This window comes from Lissotriton helveticus, chromosome 3_1 (genome assembly GCF_964261635.1).
Source record: "Lissotriton helveticus chromosome 3_1, aLisHel1.1, whole genome shotgun sequence".
NCBI classification, from domain to species: Eukaryota; Metazoa; Chordata; class Amphibia; order Caudata; family Salamandridae; genus Lissotriton; species Lissotriton helveticus.
Genome location: NC_136061.1, coordinates 1,039,610,614 through 1,039,633,851, shown reverse-complemented (window position 1 = coordinate 1,039,633,851; position 23,238 = coordinate 1,039,610,614). Strand labels below are relative to the sequence as shown.

Genomic DNA, 23,238 nt, shown 5'->3' with positions numbered 1-23,238 from the left:
CTCTGAATGGCCCACTTTCACATGCTTTGCGCTAGATGGGACAACTGTGGAGTGTGTCCCTCCCTGCTTCTGTATGTAGTACATGGCAGTTATGTTGTCCATCCGGATCAACACGACTTTGTTGCACAAATGTACTTTGAGCGCCTTCATTGCCATAAAGATTGCCATCAGTTCCAGCAGGTTGATGTGCATCCTTTTTTGCTGTGTCGTCCATAGTCCCTGCACTGTGTAATGGAGGACATGTGCTCCCCATCCTAGGAGAGATGCGTCCGTCGTCAGCACTATTCGTGGTACAGGCTCTTGGAACGGTCGTCCCCTGCAAAGGTTTTGTGGGTTCCACCAATGCAGAGAGCTGTATGCGCAACCGGTCACCAACACTAGGTCCTTCAATTGTCCCTGAGCCAGGTTCCACTGCCGTGCTAAGCACTCCTGAAGCGGAAGCATGTGTAGTCTTGCGTGAGGGACTATGAAGATGCAGGAGGCCATCATGCCTATCAACTGCATAAACACCCTTGCTGTGAGCGAGTGTTGGGGTCTGAATTTCCGAATCAGTAATAGAATGCTGTTGATTCTTGCTGAGTTTGGCTGCGCCTTTGCCGCCGGAATGTCTATTGTTGCTCCCAGGTACTGTTGTACGTGGACGGGCTGAAGATGAGACTTTGGGTAGTTTAATGAGAATCCTAGGCTGTGTAGGAGGTGAATAGTGCAGGACATGTGGCTGGCACATTGCTGGGCTGACTTTGCTTGGATGAGCCAGTCGTCCAGATAGGGGTAGACGTGAATATGGCTTCTCCGTAGGTGCGCCGCCACTGTCGCTAGGCACTTGGTAAACACCCTGGGGGCTGTTGTCACCCCGAAAGGCAGTACCTTGAACTGGTAGTGCTGATTTTGGATGGTAAACCTCAGATACTTCCTGTGCGCTGGATGTATTGGTATGTGGAAATACGCATCCTTTAGGTCTAGTGTTGCGAGGAAGTCTCCCTGACTGAGTAATGGTAGAACTTGCTTTAAAGTGAGCATGTGAAAGTGTTCTGACAAGATGTATTGGTTTAGGGGCCTGAGGTCCAGTATTGGCCTGAGAGACCCGTCCTTTTTGGGGATTAAGAAGTACAGCGAGTACACCCCTGTACCCTGTTGCTGTATAGGGACGAGTTCTATGGCCCCTTATTGCAGCATGCTGATGACTTCTTGCTGCAATAAGTGTATGTGCTCTGCGGACATAGGACGGTGTCTTGGGGGTATGTTGGGTGGAGTGGAGGTTAGCTCTAGACAATAGCCGTGCTAAATAAGTTGTCTCACCCACCTGTCTGTGGTAATGCTTTCCCAGACTGGCAGGAACTGTTGTAATCTGCCCCCGACCGGTGTTACATGGTCCGGGGGCAGTGACCAGGCGTCACTGTTTAGTATTGGCGGAGGATCTGGTGTTATTCCCTCATCCTCTGCCTTTACTGCTGTTGCCACGGTATCCACTTCTGCTTGTTCTATTATAGGTGGTTTGCGTGCTCCCTTTATTGTATTGAGTCTGCTGGGATGCCTGGCCTCTTGTAGCTCCTCTGTTACCGGAGCGACGAAAGGAGCCTCCTCTGAATTGTTGTGACTGCAAGGCACCCATAGATTTGGCTGTCTCTGTGTCTTTTTTAATCTTCTCTAAGATTGTGTCCACATTAGGACCAAATAAAAAATCAGGGTTCACAGGCTGATTTAATAATGTGGTTTGAATCTCAGGTTTGAACCCAGAGATGCGCAACCAAGCATGCCTTCTGAGCATGACACTTGTGTTGATGGCCCTGGCTGCGGTGTCTGCTGCGTCCAGCGCACATTTAATGGATGCGTTGGATATCAGTTTCCCTTCTTGTATCAGTGTTTCTGCTCCCTCCTTGTAGGCATCAGGCAAATGTTGTAGCAGTTGCTCTAATGTGTCATAATGCGCCCTATCGTATCTGGCTAATAGGGCCTGTGTGTTGGAAATTATCCAGATATTAGCTGCATGAACAGCTACCCTTTTCCCGGAAGCTTCTAATACTTTAGACTCCTTGTCTGGAGGAGGAGCATCACCAGTAGTTTGTGAGTTGGCACCTTTACGAGCATTGGATACCACGAAAGAGTCCAACGGCAGCTGTCCCTTAATGTATGTAGGGTCCACAGGCGCCGGTCTGTATTTTCTTTCAATTCTGTGTTAACAACCCTTGCTCTTGTGGTTTCCTTGAAAATGTCTCCTGCGTGTTTAAGGACACCTTTTAACATGGGCAATGTTTTAACTGATTTCTCTGAAGTGGAGAAAGTGTCAAACAAGAAGTCCTCTTCATTTGGGTCAGCATGCATTTCCACATCATGATTTTGTGCTGCCCTTTCTATTAATGCGTTAAACGCAGCTGTATCTTCTGTTGGCGAAGTTTTGACAGGATAAGAAGGAGTATCAGGAATAGTTTGTGACTCCCCCGGGTCAATAGGGTCTGACCAGGCTTGAGTCTGATCATCTTGATCATTGTCCGCAGGGTAATTATATTGTTCATCATAGTCATACCCCATATCCTCATTAGAGCGTGTGGGTGAGTATGCAGAAGTGTCCTGGCCATGGTACCTTACAGTCTTAAAAAGGAGAGGCGATGTAGAAGAATCCCTTTTCTTTTTGAGTGGAATTTTATATGATTCCAGAGGATTTTCCGACCTGATCTTTCATTGATAAACAGTAAGTCTGCCCGATTCGGAGTCGATATGTAGCTTCGACTGATCATCATAGGAGGGCTCCTGATACATAACGTCCTCTTCCAGAGGATGACTCCTTTTTCCAATTGACACAGTCTTGGGTGTTTCGACCCCGGTTTTCGGATCGATCGCCTTAGGGCGTGCAGTCGGGGGCAGCCCGAATTTTATCGGTGGCATAGCGTCTGTAGACAGACTGACCTTCTTCTGGGCCGGCGTCGATATAGGACCGACCGACTTCGCCCTGTCGTCGTGCTTCTGGCCGTGCGTCGACTTCGGTGCTTGTTGCGTCGGAGGCGTGCTCTTTTGCCTCGATTCGACTTGCTCCTTCGAGGCGCCTTTGGGTTTTGGCTCGAGGGCTTTGACGAGCTGTGGTCCGTCGACTCGTTGCCTCGGATCGAGAACCTTCCGAGACTCAAGTCCCTTGTTTGTGTCGCTGTCCGTCGACGTCGTCGGTTCGACGTGCTTGGCTTTAGCGATGGACTTTAGCGCACCAAGCTTCGGCTCAACACCCTTTATTTTTGTACCCCGCAGGGTCGTCGACACTTTTTCTTCGTCAAATCCGATGTGTTCGAACTCTTCGATCCGAAGACTGTTTTCAGCAGTTTCGGTTTCGTTTTTGACTCGATGGCTTTCGGTTTCGCTTTCAGTAGTTCGACAGATGGCTCGTGTGATATATTCTTAGCCGGGCCGAGACGCGGGGCTATAGAATGTTTGTTTGTCATGATCTTGGCTAAGGCCTTTTAGCGAGGCCTCGACCTGAGCCTTTGGAAGTCTTTCAGTGTCTTTTGTGGGCCCTGTACCCACTGCTGGGCCTGGTTAATTGCTCGAGTCGTCATCAACGGCTCCGATGGGGGATGCGTCGTCCCGTTACCTCGTCGACGTTTTCATCATCGACGTTTTCTTCGTCGTCTTCATAATAGTTGGAGTCCTGCTCCGAACCTGGATCCGACGGCCGTTCTGGAACCTCAGTCTCGACGACCTCATCGTCGTCTTCATCGAAGATATTCACCGGGTCGGGCGCTGGCTTTGTCATTGTTTGTCTCGCTGCAAGTCGGAGCCTAAGCGTCTTCTTTGACCGGAATCGAGCACAAGCTAGACAGTTGTCCTCATTGTGGTCTGGTGATAAGCACTTGTTGCACACCGGGTGTACATCGATGTGCGGGTATTTAGAGTTCCAAAGGGGGCATCGTTTGAACGGGCTCCGTTCCATCGACGATCGGGCCTCTGGTGTCGAAAAGGCCAAGCGGCTCTCTTCGACGTCCTGCTCGAAAAGAACTGAAACAATAACTCGGCACCGATCGAAATAACAATACCGACGACCCCGAAGGCCTTTTGGCCTTTCAGAAAAGTTTCCGAACTTGAGTAAAGAAAAGTACATCCGAACCCAATGGCGGAAAAAAACAATCTGAGGATGGAGAGGATGCCCATGCGCACTGTAGTCCGGGGGAGGAGCCACCTATCTCGTGATACTTCGAAGACTCTTCCAGGACAACAATGTGCAATCATCCAGACCCAACACTAGGCGGCGATCTATGCACAAGATATGAATTCAGCAGCCCGCATGCCTCAAACCAAAGCATTTACCATAGTGGATTTTAAGAACCAATGTAAACAAAGCTTAAAAAAACATCAAATAATATTTGCAGACCATTTGCTGTGCACACAATTAGAATGGCATCTTCAGCATATAATAAAATAGGCAATTGGTGCCCCCCAATATTAGGAATGTCTTTCCCTAGTTTAACCAGATGTTTAGCACTGCCGTTTATATATAGCATGCTAATCACATGTCAGGCATTATGCAGGTGAGGGGCAGTTGTCTCCTGGTGAGGGTAATCAAAGAGCCAGGTCTTCAGCTTCATGCGGAACTCGAGAAGTGAAGAGAAGGCTCTGATGTGGTGAGGGAAGTCGTTCCATGTTTTGGGTGAGAGGTATGAGAAGGTGCAGCCACTGGCTGAGGTTTTGGGGATGCGGGGTGTGCGTGCCAATGAGAGTCCAGCTGAGGCGAGTTGTGAGGAAGGTGTTTAGAAGTGTATATGACTGTTGAGGTACGCAGGGCTGGTGTTGTGTAGCGATTTGAATGCGTGAGAACAGTTTGAATTGAGTTCAGTTGTGGATTGGAAGCCAGTGCAGTTCTCTCAGGTGCGGGGTCATGTGGATGTGACAAAGTAGGCTGAGACTGAGTCTTGCTGTGGCGTTTTGTATAGTCTGAACCCAGTTCAGGAATTTGTTGGTGATTCCTGAATAGAATAGAACAAGCAAGATATTCAGTATAAAACAGGAAAGAGGAGGCAATATTGCACAGTCACTGAATTGCAGATTGTGCATCCAGGAAAACTATACTAAAATACTGGATTCCCCACTGCGCAAAGTAGACAGTAGGGTAAAACGGGTAGCAGGGCGGTGGTGGGTAAACGGTCAGGGAGTTAGGGAAATTGGATGATGCGGTTTGGAGGAGATCGTACAGTTCCAAAAGTTATAAAAAAAGATTTTTTTTAAGTAACTGGAGCAGCACGTGGCCAGTGACTGCAAATAGGAAGCTGTGCTGGGCCCATGCTATATGGGTTGTACAGATGCCGAAGAAGACTGCAGGAGGAGGTGAGTAGCTGGCAGGAAGCAGGAGGTAGCACCATAATGAAGTGGAAGCCAACTAATGGGGTGTATTGGTATGTAATGGAAGGGCTCTAAGACCCTTTTCTAAGCTTCTTTTTAATTTTTTGAAATACAATAGCTTTTGCTGACCAAGCATGCGTGCTGTAGGAAAAACCTAACAAGCATTTGCAATGCAATAGGTCTCGCATTTGCGAGAGTTTAAGTTATTGCATTGTAAATGACTATGCCTTTTATTTATCTTATTTGATTTAAAAAAACATAAATAAAAGGCATTGTTATTTACAATGCCAACGGCTCAAATTCTTGTAAATGCGAGATCTATTTAATTTCAAAGAAGTGGCCACCATTGTCCTGGGCTGCTTGATAAGTTAAAGCATGCATGGAGCGCTGAATGTTGCAGGAAAGCAGATCCTCCCTGCAGTAGGAGAAACTCATTAAAGAAAATAGTGCTTTCCGACTAAATAAGTCATACTGTGTAGCAGAAGTAAAAGAGTCAGTCCTCATGGGAGATTACACATAAGGACAAGGCAGTACTAAGGAGGGACTAACCAGCCTATTAACGAATCTGAAGCCAGCATTTACAAAACGACAATGACACAAGCCAATGAAAAATATGGGCAGAGCTTCAAGTTTATACTCTAATACAGAATGCCTCGCAGAGCAGCGCATGCGCTGCCCAGGCTTGACCTAAAAGAACCTACAACCACGGGTAGAAAGGTAACAGTGGTGGGTCATATAAAACAGCATTTCTCTTATAATTTGCATATATCACAGTGTGACCAGTCTCATATCAAGTTGTCACAGCATTTGAGGTGAAAAGCAAGAGAGACAGAGATGGAGAAAATATTCTCTACTGAAACCTTGTATGTGTAGGTTTCGAAAAGATAACATTATAAATGACAAAATGCCGCAATACGACCTTATACTGGGAGTTGCACAGTTATGCGGTACAATTTATCCAGAACCTGCTTGACTGACTGCTGAAAAAACAACATCAAGAGTCATTGAGATGCTTTATTTCCGAGAAACCTCCTCTCAGGTTCATCTGTCTGGCTGCTTAACAAAATGCCATACTTGCTGAAGTATTCCGGGTAACCGAACACATTCAGACACCATATCATCTCTAGGGACACAGCTGCAGAACAGACACTTTCAGGCACAGGTTGATGGCTATTGACGATTACCAGAAGTCATGGCGTGAACACAGATGCAAAGAAAAGAAAACAGGCAATGGGAGCAAGGGAATGAACCTCAGTGTAAAAAACGTAATGGGTGTACTTTCAAGGTTATAGCCACAGATAGAAGATTAATGGGCAGTTAAACAAAAACTGCCTGCAGCAGCATGGGACTTCAAGAAGCAGCACTGCGGTAGTAATCAGGCATTGCTTAAAGAGAAACTAAATATTAATTTAGGTCACATTACACAAATACAATTAAACATGAAAGCAAGAATCAGTAGGAAAACATGATCTTGTAGCCCTGCGACACAGCTAAACTTGAACCACAAAGCAGTGTTCAGCGGGCAACAAATATTTCCAGTGAAGGTTGACATCTAGGATACGAATGTATGACGGAATTTTGCATGTGTTTTTCACGCATGCCTTAGGAACTACGTCATTAGAACAAATGCGTCTAGCACGCATTTGTTCTGCATGCAAGTCATTTTAACGACTTGCCTTAGTGGGGGTGCTGGATATTGGAATTACTTAATTTACTATTTAAACTCCAGTCTGCCCAACAGTAGGGAAGGTGTTGGACTTTTACCCCATGCGCGCTACGCGTTTTCCCGCTGTGTGCTGACTTTTTTAAAATCCCGCGGATCATGACGAGCTCAGCTCGTCATGAGCGTACGACAGGCGTAACTCATGACGAGCTGAGCTCGTCATGAGCGTCGAATGGGTTAAATTCCAACACCAGTCCACCACTGTGTCCCCCGAAAGCAAGTTGTAACAACTTGCATGCTGAACGATTGCCAGCTTAAGACACATTTGTTCTGTTGCCGGCGCTGTGAAGGCACAGAGTGATTCCGGTTTCGTCCTAAAGGGCGCTTCCCCTAGGATGCATCCAGTAGGTAAGAGGGGTGGGGTAGGGCCAAATGGCAGAGCAGTACAAGTTTGTTCTCTTGTATTCACAGTTGGCAGTAAGGAAAATGCTACTTACCAGTATGCATCTGTTCTTGGCATGTAGAGCTGCAGAGTTGTACACTTATGAATAGATCGCCATCTGGTGTTGAGCTCGGATGATTGCATGTTGTTTTCGTCTTCGAAGAAGTCTTGTAGTCACGAGGCTGGTGACAGTGCGCAAGGGCTTCGGCTCAATCGTTCGATTGTTTTGCCAGTAGGGTTAGATGGAGTAGTGTGAAATAGAAAGGTGTCCATGTGTGATGTATCTAATTAAGATAACACTGGATCAGGTAGAGGTATCAGGGTAGGAGGTTGGGCGTGTACAACTCAGCAGCTCTACATGCAAAGAACAGATGCATACTGGTAAGTAGCATTTTCCGTTCGAGGCATATGAGTTGCAGATTGTACACTTATGCATAGACTATATAGCAGTATCCTCCTTAGCGGTGGGTACCTGTATCTGCTGTAGTAGTTTGAAAAAGTGTTTTTAATACAGCCTGGCCCACACTAGCTTGTTGTTTTGCTTGCACATCTACACAATAGTGTTTTGTGAAGGTGTGTGGCATGGCCCAAGTTGCTGCTTTGCATATGTCATATAGGGGAATGTTCCCTAAGAATGCATAGATGGCCCTAGTTTGTGTGTGGAATGAGCTCTAGGGGGAATGGTTAATGTGCGTTTGGCTTTAAGGTAGCATATTTGTATACATTTTACAATCCACCTTGCAATTCCTGTTTTAGATGTAGGATTGCCTTTATGAGGTGGGGAGAAAGCTCAGAAAAGGCGTTTAGTTTTTCTAAAGGGCTTTGTTCTTTCGATGTAATAGAGCAATGCTCTTTTAACATCAAGAGTGTGTAGCGCTCTCTCTCGGCACTGAGTCTGGTTGAGGGAAGAATACTGGTAGTTCAACAGACTGATTTAGATGGAAGGCAGACACTACTTTGGGTAGAAATGTTGGATTTGTTTTAAAAACCACTTTGTTGTGATGGATTTGTAAAAATGGTTCTTGTATGATTAATGCCCGGAGTTCGCTCACTCTTCTGAGAGATGTAATGGCGACTAAAAATGCTACTTTCCAAGTAAGGTACTGTAGTTCACATTTGTGTAGATGTTCAAATGGAGGGCCCATTAGTCTGATAAGGACGATATTGAGATTCCAAACTAGGGAGGGTGGAACGCTTGGTGGAATTATCCTTTTCAGCCCTTCCATAAAAGCTTTTATAGGCTGCTATCGCAGTTAGATGTAATCTTATGGATGTATACGCTAGGTACATTGTCGTAGATGCAAAAGGTAACAGATGATGTTTTGAATGGAAGCCTCCAATGGGTCAATTTTATTGTGGGAACAATAAATGACAAACCTTTTCCATTTTGCAGCATAGCATGCACTTGTTGTAGGACGTCTAACTTCCTTGATAACGTGCATACATTGTGGTGGAAGATTGCGATATCCAAACTCTAGGATTTCAGGAGCCAGATCACAAGGTTGAGCTGATTGGGATCTGGGTGTCATATCTCTCCATGGTTCTGAGTGAGAAACTTGGGAGAGGTGCAGCTTTTTTTTTTTTTTTTTTTTTTTTTTTTAAACCTTTATTGAGAGACACGTATCAATACAAGCGCAGGCCTACAACCACAAGGGCCGGCCGCAAAGTCAGGAGAGCCAAAAAAGAGCAACAGCAATGTGTACGGTAAAATGAATACAGTATAGACGTGGAATAAAGTCGCTACATAGCAAGCGCCAGGATAAGAAAGGTTTCATTTTATGATTTATAGAGAAGGCAGCAGCCATGTCTACCAAGGTGTCATGCAACATATACAGAAAAAGAGGGGGGGGACGGGAGGGATACAGCCCCCCACGCAGTCAGATAATCACAGTAGGGCAAGGCCCAAAGACATCCTATGCCCATCAAAGGGTTCAAAAAGAAAGGACAAATCATAGCAAACAATTGAATGGGACGCCACATAGACAGCCCACCCGCCCCGAAAAGGAGAAAGTGCAGACACTTGCGAAACGAAGGAGAAGAGAAAACAAAGGGACATAGCCCACCCCCTGGAAAGGAAGCAAAAAGGGACCATAGAATAAAACAAACTAAAATAACAAACACCCCCCCCACCCTACATCACCGTAATGGCTATGGCCTACCCCACTAAACAGCGTGTCTGTCGCCCAGAGTCACCCAAAATATAGAAGAAAGAGAAAGAGAATATTAACGGAGAAAGAAAAAGGAGAGAGAAAAAGAGAGGAAAGGGAAGAGAGAGAGAGGAGAGGGGCCGGCGATCGAAATACAGAACACCTCCCCACCCGCAACAACGGATCAATAATCGAGGTCAAAAGAGGATACTGAGAAAAGCCTACACAGAGGATGGAGACAGGAACTGTCCAAATAATGAGGCCCGGAGATGCCATTAACAAAACGAAAGTCCCGCAGGCACCCAGACACGATCACCCCTGTCCACTTCTACGAAGAGCAGAGCTGCCAGACCCCGGCACGGCCAAGAAACAGCATGATACAGTGGGCCCATACCAGTCAGGAAGAGCAAGTGGGATCTTCGCGGAACATCGTCCCGGCCAACAAGAAGCAACCAGGAAAACTCGGCAGCAGTCAGAATGCAAAAGTACACCAAATATCCACGTGGCCAAGCACAAAATCTGGGCTGTCCAGCACAAAGCAAAGAAATCAGGATGTAGGAAACACTGCAGCATCGGCACCGGGTCCACTTGATCCCATAGAATCGAACACCCAGCCGGAGATCCCAGCACAGCAGCTGGAGGAGTCTCAACAATACCAACTCGGGGAGACGACACCGCGTCACAAAATGGCGGAGCAACCACAGCGGCGATCCGCAACTCCAAGTCCCGGCATTTCAAGGACAGGTCGATCCGCAGAGTAGCCAGGGCAAGCAAGACAGCACTCCGTGCAGGGGCCGCCCAAAGCAAACGAGGTCCGGGGAGAGCAAATGTAGCAACGTCCCCGTCTCCAAGAGGAAGACACTCCGAGGGGCCATCCGCCATCTTGAGCACATCGCCCGCCGCCATCGTCCCATCCGCCTCCAAGTCCACCATGAATGCCGGAGGCCCCAGGACACACAGCCAATCCGCGGCGGATGGCGCTCGGCGGAGAAAGGAGAGTCACCAGAAGAACGGGCGTGCTCCCACAACACTCGGGGGAGCCCTGCACCGGATCCCAGGCGGGACAATCAACAGGAGTGGGCGTCTCACCCGAGGGGCGCCGGACAGCGCGGCTTCTCTTCTTCGGTCCGGCAGGCAATCGGGCATGCGGGGCGGCCCACCGTCGGGGGTGGGCCCGCTCCGGCGCTACCGGCTCGCGGCTCTCAGGCTCCCACCATCGGGTCTCTCCACCGGTTCCGGACCGCCGGCACTCCGAACACCTCCGGGCAGACACTGCACTCGAGGCCCCGGCGTCAGGGCCGGGAAGGCCAGCAAGATAACAAGGGCAGAACGCAGAAACCACTGCACGCCAGAGCCCCGGAAACAGACGGTAAGTGAAGGCTCTTCCTTGGTAAACCGAATACGGAACCCCTCGAACAGGATTAAAGACAGGATAGGTGGCAGGGAGGAAGGGATCTCGGAGCGAGGCGTTTATGCGACTGTTCCGATCGCCATCTTGGCTCCTCCCCCCGAGAGGTGCAGCTTTTGATGTGGTACTACTGATAGCTGCAACAGAGTTGTGAACCATGGTTGCCTTGCCCATGTTGGAGCAACTAGGATCATTGTAAGGGAATGCTGTTGAAGCTTCCTCACTAGCAATGGAATGAGTGAGAGAGGCGGAAATGCGTAAGCAAATCTGCCTGACTAGTTCATCCATAGCGCATTGCCTTTGGACAATGGGTGTGGATACCTGGATGCAAAGTTTGGGCATTTTGTGTTTTGGTGTGTGGCGAACCGATCTATGTCTGGCTTTCCCCACATGTAAAAGAATGGAAGAAGAACTCGAAGATCAAGCTCCCATTCGTGGATCTGTTGTGTTTGACGACTGAGCAGATCCGCTATTTGATTGTGTACTCCTGGAAGATGTTCTACTAGGAGGTATACGTTTCGTGGAATGGCCCACCTCCAGATGCTTTGTGCTAGCCGGGATAACTGGAGTATGTCCCCCCTCCCTGTTTTTGTATGTAATACATTGCTGTCATGTTGTCTGTACGGATTAGGACAGCTTTGTTGAGGAGTTGCAGTTGAAACGACTCCAATGCTAGAGAGATTGCTAACAATTCCAGGTAGTTGATGTGGAATTGATTTTGTTGAGGTCCATAACCCTTGAGTGGTATGGTTTTGGAGATGAGCTCCCCAGCCGGGGAGCAATGCATCTGTTGTTCGCATTAGTTGTGGAAGTGGCTCGAGGAACGACTGTCCTTTGGCAAGGTTGTTTGTGGTCCACCACTGCAGAGAGCGATGGGTGAGGTTGTCCAACACCCCCAGATCTGTTAGTTGACCTTGAGCCTGGTTCCACTGACATGCTAGACATTCTTGTAATGGTGGCATTTGCAGTCTTGCATGAGGTACGAGAAAAATGCATGATGCCATCATTCCTATTAGCTGCATGAACACTCTTGCTGGTAGAGTGTGTTGTTGAAATTGTTGAACTAGTGTTTGTATAGCATTTATCCTGATGGGATTGGGATATGCTAGGGCTGTGAGAGTATTCACTGTTGCCCCTAGAGAGAGTTGCATTGTAAACGGGGGGAGATGGGATTCGGCTAGATTTACTGTGAATCCCAGACTGGGAAGCAACTGTATTGTTTGAAGTGTGTGTTGAACACAGCTGTTTTGGGAGTTTGCTTTTATGGGCCAATCATCTAGGTTGGGAAATACATAAATGTATTGTCTTCTGAGATGGGCTGCAACGACTGAGGCATTTGGTGAAAGCCCTGGGTGCTGTGGTGACTCCAAATGGGAGCACCTTGAACTGGTAGTGTTGACCATCTACCACAAATCGGAGATACTTCCTGTGAGCGGGATGTATTGGAATGTGAAAGTAGGCGTCTTTTAGATCTATAGCGGAGAGAAAGTCACATTGCTGCAGTAGTGGAAGCACTTGTAAAGTGACCATGTGGAAGTGGTCTGATTGAATGTAAATGTTTAGCGGTCTGAGGTCCAGTATTGGCCTTAGAGAGCCGTCCTTTTTTGGGATTAGGAAAAAAAGGGAGTAGACTCCTGTTCCTTGATGAAGTAGAGGAACTGGCTCTATTGCATCTTTTTGTAACATTACCAAGACTTCCTGTTTGAGCAGCGTTAGATGGTCTAATGACCTTGGATGCTGTTTGGAGGAATGTTGGGGGGTGTTGAAGTGAGTTCCAGGCAATAACAATACTGGATAATGTATCTTACCCACTTGTCTGTTGTGTTTGGAATTCCAGACAGGTAAGAACTGTGAGATGCGTCCCCCGACAGGAGTGGGATGATTGGGGGGAAGCGTAAGGAAGTCACTGCTAGGGGAGTTGCTGATGTTATTACCTCTGCCTCTACCCTTGTTGTTACCTCTAACCTCCACTATTGTATCCCCTAGAAAAAGAGCCCTGGTTGGGACTTTTATAGGATAATGTAGGGTGTTCTGACGTGTTGGTTTTGGAACCTGCTCTATAAAAGGAGTGACAAAAGGAGCCTCTGGCAGATAGTGACTTGTAAGGCCCCCATAGACTTTGCTGTTCCTGTGTCTTTTTTAATTTTCTCTAAAGATGCATCAACTGCAGGTCCAAAAAGGTGCTCTAGATTAACCGGTTGATTAAGGATTGTATTTTGCACCTCTTGCTTACAGCCAGACACCCTAAGCCAGGCGTGTCTACGTAGCAGAACACTCGTATTTATAGCACGTGACGCGGTGTCTACTGGTATTAGTAATAAGTTTGCCTTACTGTATAAGGTCATCAGCTTTGTCCTTATATTCTGGGGGCAGATGTTAAATGAGCTTCTCTAGTTCATCATAGTGAGCCCTATCATATCTTGCTAGAAGGGCTTGTGTGTTTGCTATTTTCCATGAATTAGCAGCCTGAGACGCCACACGTTTACATGATGCGTCTAATAACTTAGATTCTTTGTCAGGAGGTAGTGTGTCACCTGACCCTTGGGAGTTTGCCCTTTTTCGTGCATTGGCTACTACTAATGAATCTAAGGGAAGTGGGCCCTTATTGTAGATAGGGTCACTGGGAGCTGCCTAGTATTTTTGATCAACCCTGGAGTAAAGAACCCTAGTTCTGACTGGGTCTTTAAACACCTCAGGAGCATGTCTGAGAAGGCCTTGTAGCATGGATAAGACGGGAGTAGATTTTTGTGGTTCTTCAAAACTTTCCAATAAAAAGTCTTCCTCTACAGGGTCTGAATGAAGTTAGACTTTTTGATATACAGCTGCTCTGTTGATAAACTGTGCAAATCCCACATTGTTATCTGGTGGGGATGGTTTTGAGGGGTAGAATCGGATCATTTGTTAGATCAGGATCAGTATTATAATCATGCCATGGGTCTGTTCCTGTGTTGAATTATCAGGACTTAATGGCATTATGTCTTCATCTAATTGTCCATGCCCCTGTGAATCCTCACTATCCTGTAAATCTGGAGAGTGTGGTGGTGAAATAATTAAATTAGGGTTAACAGGTGGTGGAGGTGGAGGTGAAGGTGGTAAAGTATTAGTAGATATGTGAATTTTCTGTGGAGGAACTGGAATTTGGGGTAAACGTTCTGGTTTCCTCTTTGTAGGTGGCTTGGTGACTATATGACCTGTCTTTGGGTGACTAAATATAGTAGTCTACTTTGGGTCCGGTGAAAAAAAACCTCTTCGGACTCCACAGACTAGCTTGGCGTTGAAGAGTTGTCCTTGGGAGCTGCTTTTGGATGTTTTGGGACAGTGTCCGGTATGGCAGCTTTGTCCAGTTCCGAAGTTTTTGGTGTCTTGTGTTTTGATGGTACCAAAGTCTCCGTGTGCTCCGGTTCCGAAGGTTTTTCTGTTTGCTTCGGGACCGAGGTTTTATCCGGGTGTTTCGGTGCCGGTGGTTTATCCGGATGCTTTGGCGTCGATGCTTTATCGTGTTGCTTTGACGCCGATGTTTAACAAAGTGCTTTGGTGCCGAGGGGTCTTTTATAGATTACGGCGCCGAGTGCTTCACCGGTTCCGGCAGAAGAGGGCGTGGCCGGATGTCTTTTGTCTGTCCTTCGGTGCCGGGCCCGGGGGCGGGGCGTTCGAAGTCTTAGTACGGTGTAAACCTGAGCCTAAAAGCGAAGGTGTTACCAGTGCCATTGGTGTGGGCTTGGTTGGGCCGTGGTTTCAGTACTCACGTCCCTTTGAGCCGGGGTGATGTCATCTTCGGCATCGGAGACGTCTGCTTCGGAGTCCGGGATCCCTTCTGGCTCTAGAAAGTTATCTGGACCTGGATTGAAGATGTCCAGAATGGAGCCTGTGCCTCGCTGCATGTCGCGGCGTCTAGCTCGACAATCCCGGTAAGCCTTTTTTGATTTAAATGAGAGGCAGGCTTCACAATTGTCCTCTCGATGTTCAGGAGAGAGGCACAGATTGCAGACAGGATGGAGGTCTGAGTGTGGCAATTTAGCACCACACTGTGGACATTTTTTAAATGGAGCCCGTTCCATCGACATCAGTCTTTATCGGCGCGGGTAGGCTCTTGGGCCCACATCGAGGTTCGCAGGCGTCTAAGAGTAATGGAAGTTGTTGAGGGTGCGCGTCGAAGGCATGCGATCGAGACAATACCGTCGGTAAGAGTGATTGCCCGTCAAAGGGGTTTCGAGAACGATTCCGATCCGGAGCACAGCAAGTCACATCAGAACCCGATGGCGGAAAAAAACAATCTAACGATGGAGCCGAAGCCCATGAGCACTGTCCACCGAAGGAGGAGTCACCAGCCTCGTGACTACAAGACTCCTTAGAAGACAAAAACATGCAATCATCCGAGCCCAACACCAGATGGCGATCTATGCATAAGTGTACAATCTGCAGCTCATAAGCCTTGAACACACAGTTTCATGTTTTGGACAGAACAGGTTTATGTTCCCCCCAAGTTGGCAACCTGAATGTGGTATATGAAAGCATTAGCATGTGAAATATATGTTGGACTTACAAAACCGGCTTGAAAAAATACATTGACAAAGTAAAACAAATCTTCATATTTTCTAATATTTACATTGTTTTTACACAAGAGGGCCCCGTGTTAAGAGTAGCATAAATAAATTAACTTTACCTTATATACTTCACTAAAGCCACCTCGACCTAATAGATGAAGCAATAAATATCGTTCATTTAATGTTGGATGATCTTTGAACCTAAAAGAGAAGATAAAAAAAATAATCAAGGAAATTAGCACTAGCAAAAACTACCAAGCAGGAGGTCTTAAATATCAGACTGCTGAAAATTGTTTATTATCAAGATAGATATGAAATCAGCACATTACTGCCCCACTGCCAAGGCCCCAAAACATCTAGTAAATAATGGATGTAGTTCTCCTGAATTCTCTCAAAAGATTCCTTCCACTGCTCCCCATAAACGCTGGGGAAACAGTCATCCAAGCCCTCATTACCTCCTGCATAGATTATGCCAACGATCTTTAAGTCGGTCTGCAAGCCTTCCTGCTTAAGAAATTGCAGGTGATCCATAGAGCCGCAGCCAGACTCCTGCTCAACCTTTCCAAATGGGCAAATGTCAGGCCTCATCTTCGTGATCTGCACTGGCTGCCAGTGGGTGAAGTTCAAGGCCCTTGTGACAGTTCACTCTGCGTTATATGGCCATAGCCTGGCCTACCTTCAATCCAGATTTGGATTTTACTCTCCTGCCAGGCAGCTTCGTTCCTCTAACAACCTACTGGCAATTGTTCCTAGGACATGCAAACTGAGGTCGGTGGTGCTATGGCTTGGAATCAACTTACGGTGGAAATTCGTGCTATCCGTGCCCGAGCCTATTTAGGTAGAAGCTGAAGACATTTCTTTTCAGATAAGCTCACCTGATGCGGCCAGTCTACCTTTTAGGCACACACCTCGACACTCCTTGGAGTAGCTGTATGCATTAAAATGTCAATAACATAACATATCATAAAGAGAAGGAAAAAAAATCCTTCAACTATTACCACCCTTTCAAACTCATCCCTCCTACCTTCCTGTCTCCTGGAAAGATGCAGCCGTAAAAGTGCCTACTAGTCATTGTATCACCTGCAACCACTGGGCTATAAGTGCATATCGAATTGTGGGGCAAAAAATTACATTAGCTTAAAAGTTGAGCAATATCATGTATTAAAAGAGTGGGCTTTTAGTTCAGGAGGAAAGGCCATCAAAGGGTGTTTCGATAAGAAATTAGGTAACTGACCCCAATATGACAGTGTTGTCCTCAGTGAGGTTCCAAGAGAGATTTTGCATAGCCATAAAAAGTCAAAGCCGGACGTACGACTGGGCGATGTCTGGCAGTATACTTGCTTTCCAGGAAGCTGCAATAGCTGTTTTTCTCTGCACTCAAGCAATTCCAGAAAATTGTCTGGCATTGTAATTCCTGTGGAGTCACCCCAAAGATTTCGGGAAAGGATGTGGCCTAACTGCTTGAGCGGTCAACGCCGCAGTCGGATTCGAGCCTCGGCAGGGACGCTCAACATCCTTGAATCTGGGCAAATCACTAATCTTCCAGTGCCTAACAAAAAATTAATGTGTATGTTAGTAACGCAACTGGTGCTCATGTTAAGCGCTCGGATACCTTCAGGTCTAGTTCACGCTATATAGAACTCCCCACCCCCGCAAAAAAAGATAAATGACAGATCCTCAGAGAGCAGAGCCCAATATTGCTCTATGGTTTTTCTAAATCTCTTCCCAGAAGGGTGTAATCTTAAAGCATGACCACCATATATGTATCATATCTCCAAAGTTGCCACACTCATAAGCATAGTGGATTCACTGCAGGACAGCATTTATGCAGCTTGGTGGGGTACATGCACCAATCGAAAGCAATTTATAATTAAATTCCTTGCCCAACACACTGAATTTGTGTAGGGTGTACCATACCAGTTGTCCATTGTCGCTTGCATAATTTTTGGCCAGGAGGGGTGCCCAAAGAGATATCCTCATATTGGTGTAAGGCTACTGCATTTGCCAGATGTTAAGCAGAAGAAGCGAGGTGGTGGCAGCGTGCCATAATTAGTAAAAATGTAACAGGCCTTTCTATCTGTGTTACTAGAGTGAGGCCTACAGGCTCACTCATGTAAAGTTCTGCTGCTGTGTGCTTAACTCAACCTTGAGCTACATCAGGTTAGTATGTACCATTGTGTAGCCCCATGTGTGTTGTATGCATATGCAGGGTGTATGTGTGCCTGTCAATGGCACAATACACTGAAGATGAACAATAGTTACTTACCTGTAATCTGTGGTTCTCCAGTATTGGTGTCTTTCATAGATTCACATGCCTGAATCATTCCCCGTCGTCGGAGTGGGAGTGCCACGGTCCATAAAAAAGCAATAATATGCAATAATATCCATAGAAAAACTTGGTGACAACCAGCCAGGAAGTAAAGTAGCCCCAGTTACCAGAGAAAAAACTTCCACACTCATGACTATCCGAGTCATTTTGTATAGACCACACTGCAGCCAATCAGGCGACGGCACCCACCAGAATGTTCTCGCCAGAGGCTCAGGCCCTCAGATTTTCTCGCACAGGAGGAAAGCTAAAACTTCCCAAGCCTAAAGCCTCTGAGGGGTGGTGGGCGGGTTGCATGTGAATCTATGAAAGACACAAATACTGGAGAACCACAGATTACAGGTAAGTAACTATCCTTCTTCTCCAGTATTGGGGTGTCTTTCATAGATTCACATGCCTGAATCAGAGTAGATAGCAGTATCAAAATAATGCTTGGAAGACGCCATTTGTAGCATAGTTTGTACATAGCCAGTATATACAGTTACATAATAACATGCCAATATTCATATATGCATGAATCAACTTGCAGTCACATGAGAATGTACTCAATAAAAGGCATGGAATAAGCGTCTGGAAAGCAGTATAGAGGAGGAGGGAAAACAGAGGCTCACCTTATCTGAAAAGATTGCGAAGAACTGCTTGACCCACTGAAGAATCAGCCTCACTGGTATCATCCAAGCAGTAATGCTTGGTGAACGTAGGTCTGCTGGACCAGGTCGCTGCTCTGCAGATCTGCAGTCGAGGAAGAAACAGCTCTTATAGAATTAGCTCTTGGGGTGGTTTGTAAAGGTCTTCCCGCTTGTATATGGCAAAAGTCAATAGCTGCTGAAATCCATCTAGTTATGGTTTGCTTAGACACTGCTTGTCCCTGTCGCATCATTCCATAGGCAACAAACAGTTGATCAGATCTGCGGATGACCGAGGTCCTTTGCAAATAGAATTTCAAACATCTTCTGATGTCAAGGGTATGTAATGTCCGCTCCGCAGGGGATTGCGGATCAGGAAAAAACGTCTTTAAGATAACTGGTTCGTTTAGGTGAAAATCCAAAGGCACCTTAGGCATAAACCTTGGGTTTGTACGTTGTATCACAGAATTGGATGTGAATTGCAAGAACGGGGACTTGACTGTGAAGGCTTGAACATCACGGACTCTTCTGGATGAAGTCAATGCCAGTAGAAGAGATACCTTACTTGTAAGGAATTTGAAATCCACTTTGTGAATTGGCTCAAATGGATGGCGCATGAGTTGCGCTAACACTACATTAAGATGCCATGAAGGAGGTGGACGACGTACTGGAGGGAACATTCTGAATAGTCCTTTAAAGAACTGTTGCATTATTCCTGAAGAATAAAGAGAAGTGGTCCCATCTTGTCTGTACCTTGAAATGGCCGCCAGAAAAACGTTCAACGTTGTAGGAGATAAACCTGATCTTCCAAGTTGTAATAAGAAAGGCAATATCTGATCTGGCGTTGCCTGAAAAGGGTGAATCCCGGCAGATTGACACCAAATGCAGAACCTTTTCCATTTAAGTCTGTATGTTTTTATCGTTTGCAGGAGCTCGTGTGTTAGCTAGCACCTCTTTACAATCCACAGAGATACTCAGATGTGCGAATTCAAGTTGTTCAGGTGCCAAGCTGCTAACTTCAGAGAGGCTGGATCCGGATGGCAGATCTGCCCATTCTGGATCGAGAGGAGATTCGGTATTGGTCGAAGCTGTATTGGTTCGCACTCCGAGAGGAGAAGAAGTTCGGTGAACCAGTATTGGCGAGGCCACCTGGGGGCGCTGAGAATCCGGCAACATGGCTCTCTCTTCATTTTCCGAAGAACACTGGGAACCAATGGGATCGGAGGAAAAGCGTAAGCGAATATTTGAGACCAGTTGATCGAAAAAGCATTCCCCTGAGAGTCTCTGTAGGGATGCCGGCTTGCAAAGAACAGGAATTTGCTGTTTTTCTTGGTCGCAAAGAGGTCTAGATCGGGATGACCCCACTGTTGGAAGATCCGATCCGCTGTTGCTTGATGTAGCTTCCATTCGTGGGTGGACACCGTTGATCTGCTGAGGGTGTCCGCCAGCACATTTGCAATTCCCGGCACATGACCAGCCAAGAGATTGATCTTGTGTTGTATCGCTTATGTCCATATTTCTTGGGCTTCCTGAGATAGAAGAGCCAACCTCGTTCCTCCCCGTTTGTTTAAGTAGTGCATACTTATGGTGTTGTCTGTGCGCACCAATACTGTGGCCCCTTGGATGATTGCTCGAAAGGATTGGAGAGCTAGGAAGATGGCTCTTAGCTCCAGCATGTTGATGTGCCAGGCCCTTTGTTGAGGATTCCATCTCCGCCTGACCTTCAGCCCCTGAAGATGTGCTCTCCAACCTTCGAGAGATGCATCTGTGGTAATCGTGTAACTCGGTGCGTCTTGAAGTAACGCACATCCCTTCAGCAGATTTTTGTCTTGAATTCTCCAGAGAAAAGCTTCTCGCATCCGAGGAGTGATGTGAATAAGATCCTCGAATGAACCCGAGACTTGCAGCCATTGAATGTTGAGTTCTTCCTGCAGAGGCCTCATTCTGAGCCGACAATTTGGAATCCCCGGGATGCAAGAAAAAATCATTCCCAGAAAAGACTTGAACTGTCGGACTAAAACTGACCTTCTTGACAACATTTGAGCCATGTTTTGTATTCTTTCTTGTCTTTCGTCCGATATGAAAGCACGGACCAGATGTGTGTCCAAGATTGCTCCCAAGAATGTCTGTTTTTGGGACGGAACAAGGCGTGACTTGTTGACCTTGATAGAGAGTCCCAACGACTGGAAGAGAGAGAGACATCGTTGTACATGGAGGTTTGTGTTTAAGAAGGAACTCTCCTTGATAAGGCAATCGTCCAAGTAGGGAAATATTTGAATTCCTTCCAGCCGGAGGTAAGCTGCTACCGGAGCGAAGACCTTTGTGAACACTCTGGGGGCCAATCGTAGCCCAAAGGGCAGGACTTTGAACTGAAAATCCCTGCCAGCCACTCTGAAACACAGGAACTTCCTGTGACGGGGTAAAATGGGAACGTGGAAGTACGCATCTTGAAGGTCCAGGGTGGCCATGTATTCTGCCGAAAGAAGATGCAGTATTTCCTGAAGCGATAGCATCCAAAACTATAGCTTTTTCAAATACTTGTTGAGGGAACGAAGGTCTAGGATCGGACGCCATTCTCTGGATTTATTCTTTATGAGAAAGAACCTTGAATAGAAGCCTGTTCCTCTCTGTACTTGAGGGACTTTTTCGATCGCTCCTTTTTGGAACATCAGATTGATTTGGGAAAACAACTCTTTGGGATGAGCTGGAGGTGGACCTTTTGGAGGGACATTTGGAGTAAATTTTACGTACTCGAGAGCATGGCCCCTGGCCACAATGTCTAGGACCCACTTGTCCGATGTTATTGAGGACCAACTCGAGTAAAACTTTGAGATTCTTCCTCCAATTTTTACATGGGACTGTGGCAGTAGCGGTGGCAGGTGGTGACACTCATTGCCTCTTATTGGAATCTTTTCCGCGGTAGGCAGATTTCTTCTTATTCTGGGAGTAAGTAGTGTTGCGCTGGCCATAAGATTGGTAACGCTGGGACTGGTAGCGCTGATTTCGCTGATAAGACCTGTAGGAAGACTGTTGACCATAACTTGCTCTATTTGAGGACGATCCACGTCCTCTCGCACCCCGAAAGGGCGGCTTTCGAAACTGTAAGGTGCCAAGGTACCTGGCTGTTTCTGTGTCCTTCTTAATTGTTTGCAAGGCGTCTTCTACCTGTGGGCCAAACAAATTTTCTCCATTGAAGGGCATATCCCACACCTTTGCTTGCACCTCCTGGCGAAAAGAAGTCGCCTTAAGCCAGTCCTGTCGCCGTAGGACGGCAGCCCCTGCTAGCTGCCTGAATCCCGTAGAAGCCACATCTACTGCACAGTCTATAATCTCGGCTGATGTTCTCTCTCCTTCCTGCAATATCTTAAGAGCTTCAGATTTAGCAGGTTCAGGAAGCATATTAATGTATGGTGAGCTGTCAGACCACATTTGCCAGTCGTAACGACCCAGAATGGCCAAGAAGTTGGCAGCCCGGACCCTTGTCGCTGCCATTGTAGATACCTTTTTTCCAATAGAATCTAGACTCCTGCCATCTCTTTCAGGCGGGGCTGTAATCGGCGATGACAGATTTCTTTTGTGCAGTTTGTACAATCACCGAATCTGTCTTGGGGTGATCTATAAGGCAAGCTAGGGTCTTTTCCGGAGCCTTATATTTTTTATCTATACGTGGTAATACTGGCGGGATAGATGCAGGAGTAGACCTCACCTAAGGCCCTCTTTCCATATGAATGAAATAATTGGAATTGTCTTTACTTGTCTCCTCGGCTGGTCCTTGAAGTCAGAGGAAACAGTCCTCCTTCGAAGTTTCCATGGAGATATGGAAACGTTGAGTCGCTCTTTCCATAAGAAGGTGAAAACCACAATGTCCACAGGAGGTGAATCAGCAGGAGCCGGAGGCGAAGAAGAAGGTGTCTGGAATTGATAGTCATCCCACTCCGACAACAAGGATCTGTCATTCACTTCCCCTTCCTCACGCTCCTCATCTTCTGATGACTGATGTTCCTCAGGTTGATGAGAAGCTTCTGGCGAACGAGGTGTTGGCGACCTGAATTCAGATGTGGAAGCTTGAACCACAGGTGTAGGTGGTACCGAATCCGCTGACTCAGATGGTGGAAAACGCCTGTAATAATCATGGAGCATGTGCTGAAGGTTGGACAACAATGACACCGGCATCTGGGCTGTTGGAATACTAGTGATGGGTGACGTCACCTGTTCAGGTGAAGGTGGATCATCTTGATCCTCTTCCTTGTATTTGATGAGTAGTTCTGATGGACTTGTAGCTGCTCCAAATCTACCATCCACATCAGAGCCTTCATCACTGTCCTCTGAATCTAGTAATTTTTCAGGAACCTGTAAAGGTACTGTAAGAGGTGACAGGTGCAATGGAGATAAAGGTTCTAGTCCAGAACCGCGCCTTTGCAATAGGGAAGGCTTCGCCGTAGACGGCGTAGATGTAAAAACAGTAGATGGTGACCAAACTTGCATTGTCTTACAAGTAGATAGTTGTGGCATCAACGGAGGAAACGTTGACTGGCCCGTCGACTGAGGCATAAGCCCCGACGATGACAACGTCGACGACGGGGTCGTCGACGATAAGGAATATGCTACTTACCAGTATGCATCTGTTCTTGGCATGTAGGGCTGCTGACATTCATATCTGTGCATAGATCGCCGCCTAGTGTTGGGTCCGGATGATTGCACCTTTTTGTCCTGGAAGAGTCTTCGAAGTATCACGAGATAGGTGACTCCTCCCCTGGACTACA

The 23,238-nt window shown here is 46.8% G+C and overlaps 1 protein-coding gene across 5 annotated transcripts in view; it reads right to left on the bottom strand.

Annotated features, from left to right (window-relative positions):
- TLK1 (tousled like kinase 1) overlaps positions 1-23,238 on the bottom strand; it is a 656,881-nt gene that overhangs the window by 172,378 nt on the left and 461,265 nt on the right. For all 5 annotated transcript variants that reach the window (XM_078681584.1, XM_078681580.1, XM_078681585.1 and 2 more), the window contains one exon: positions 15,643-15,724. In XM_078681584.1, the coding sequence (XP_078537710.1) occupies positions 15,643-15,724 (82 nt within the window). The remainder of the gene's footprint in view (positions 1-15,642; positions 15,725-23,238) is intronic.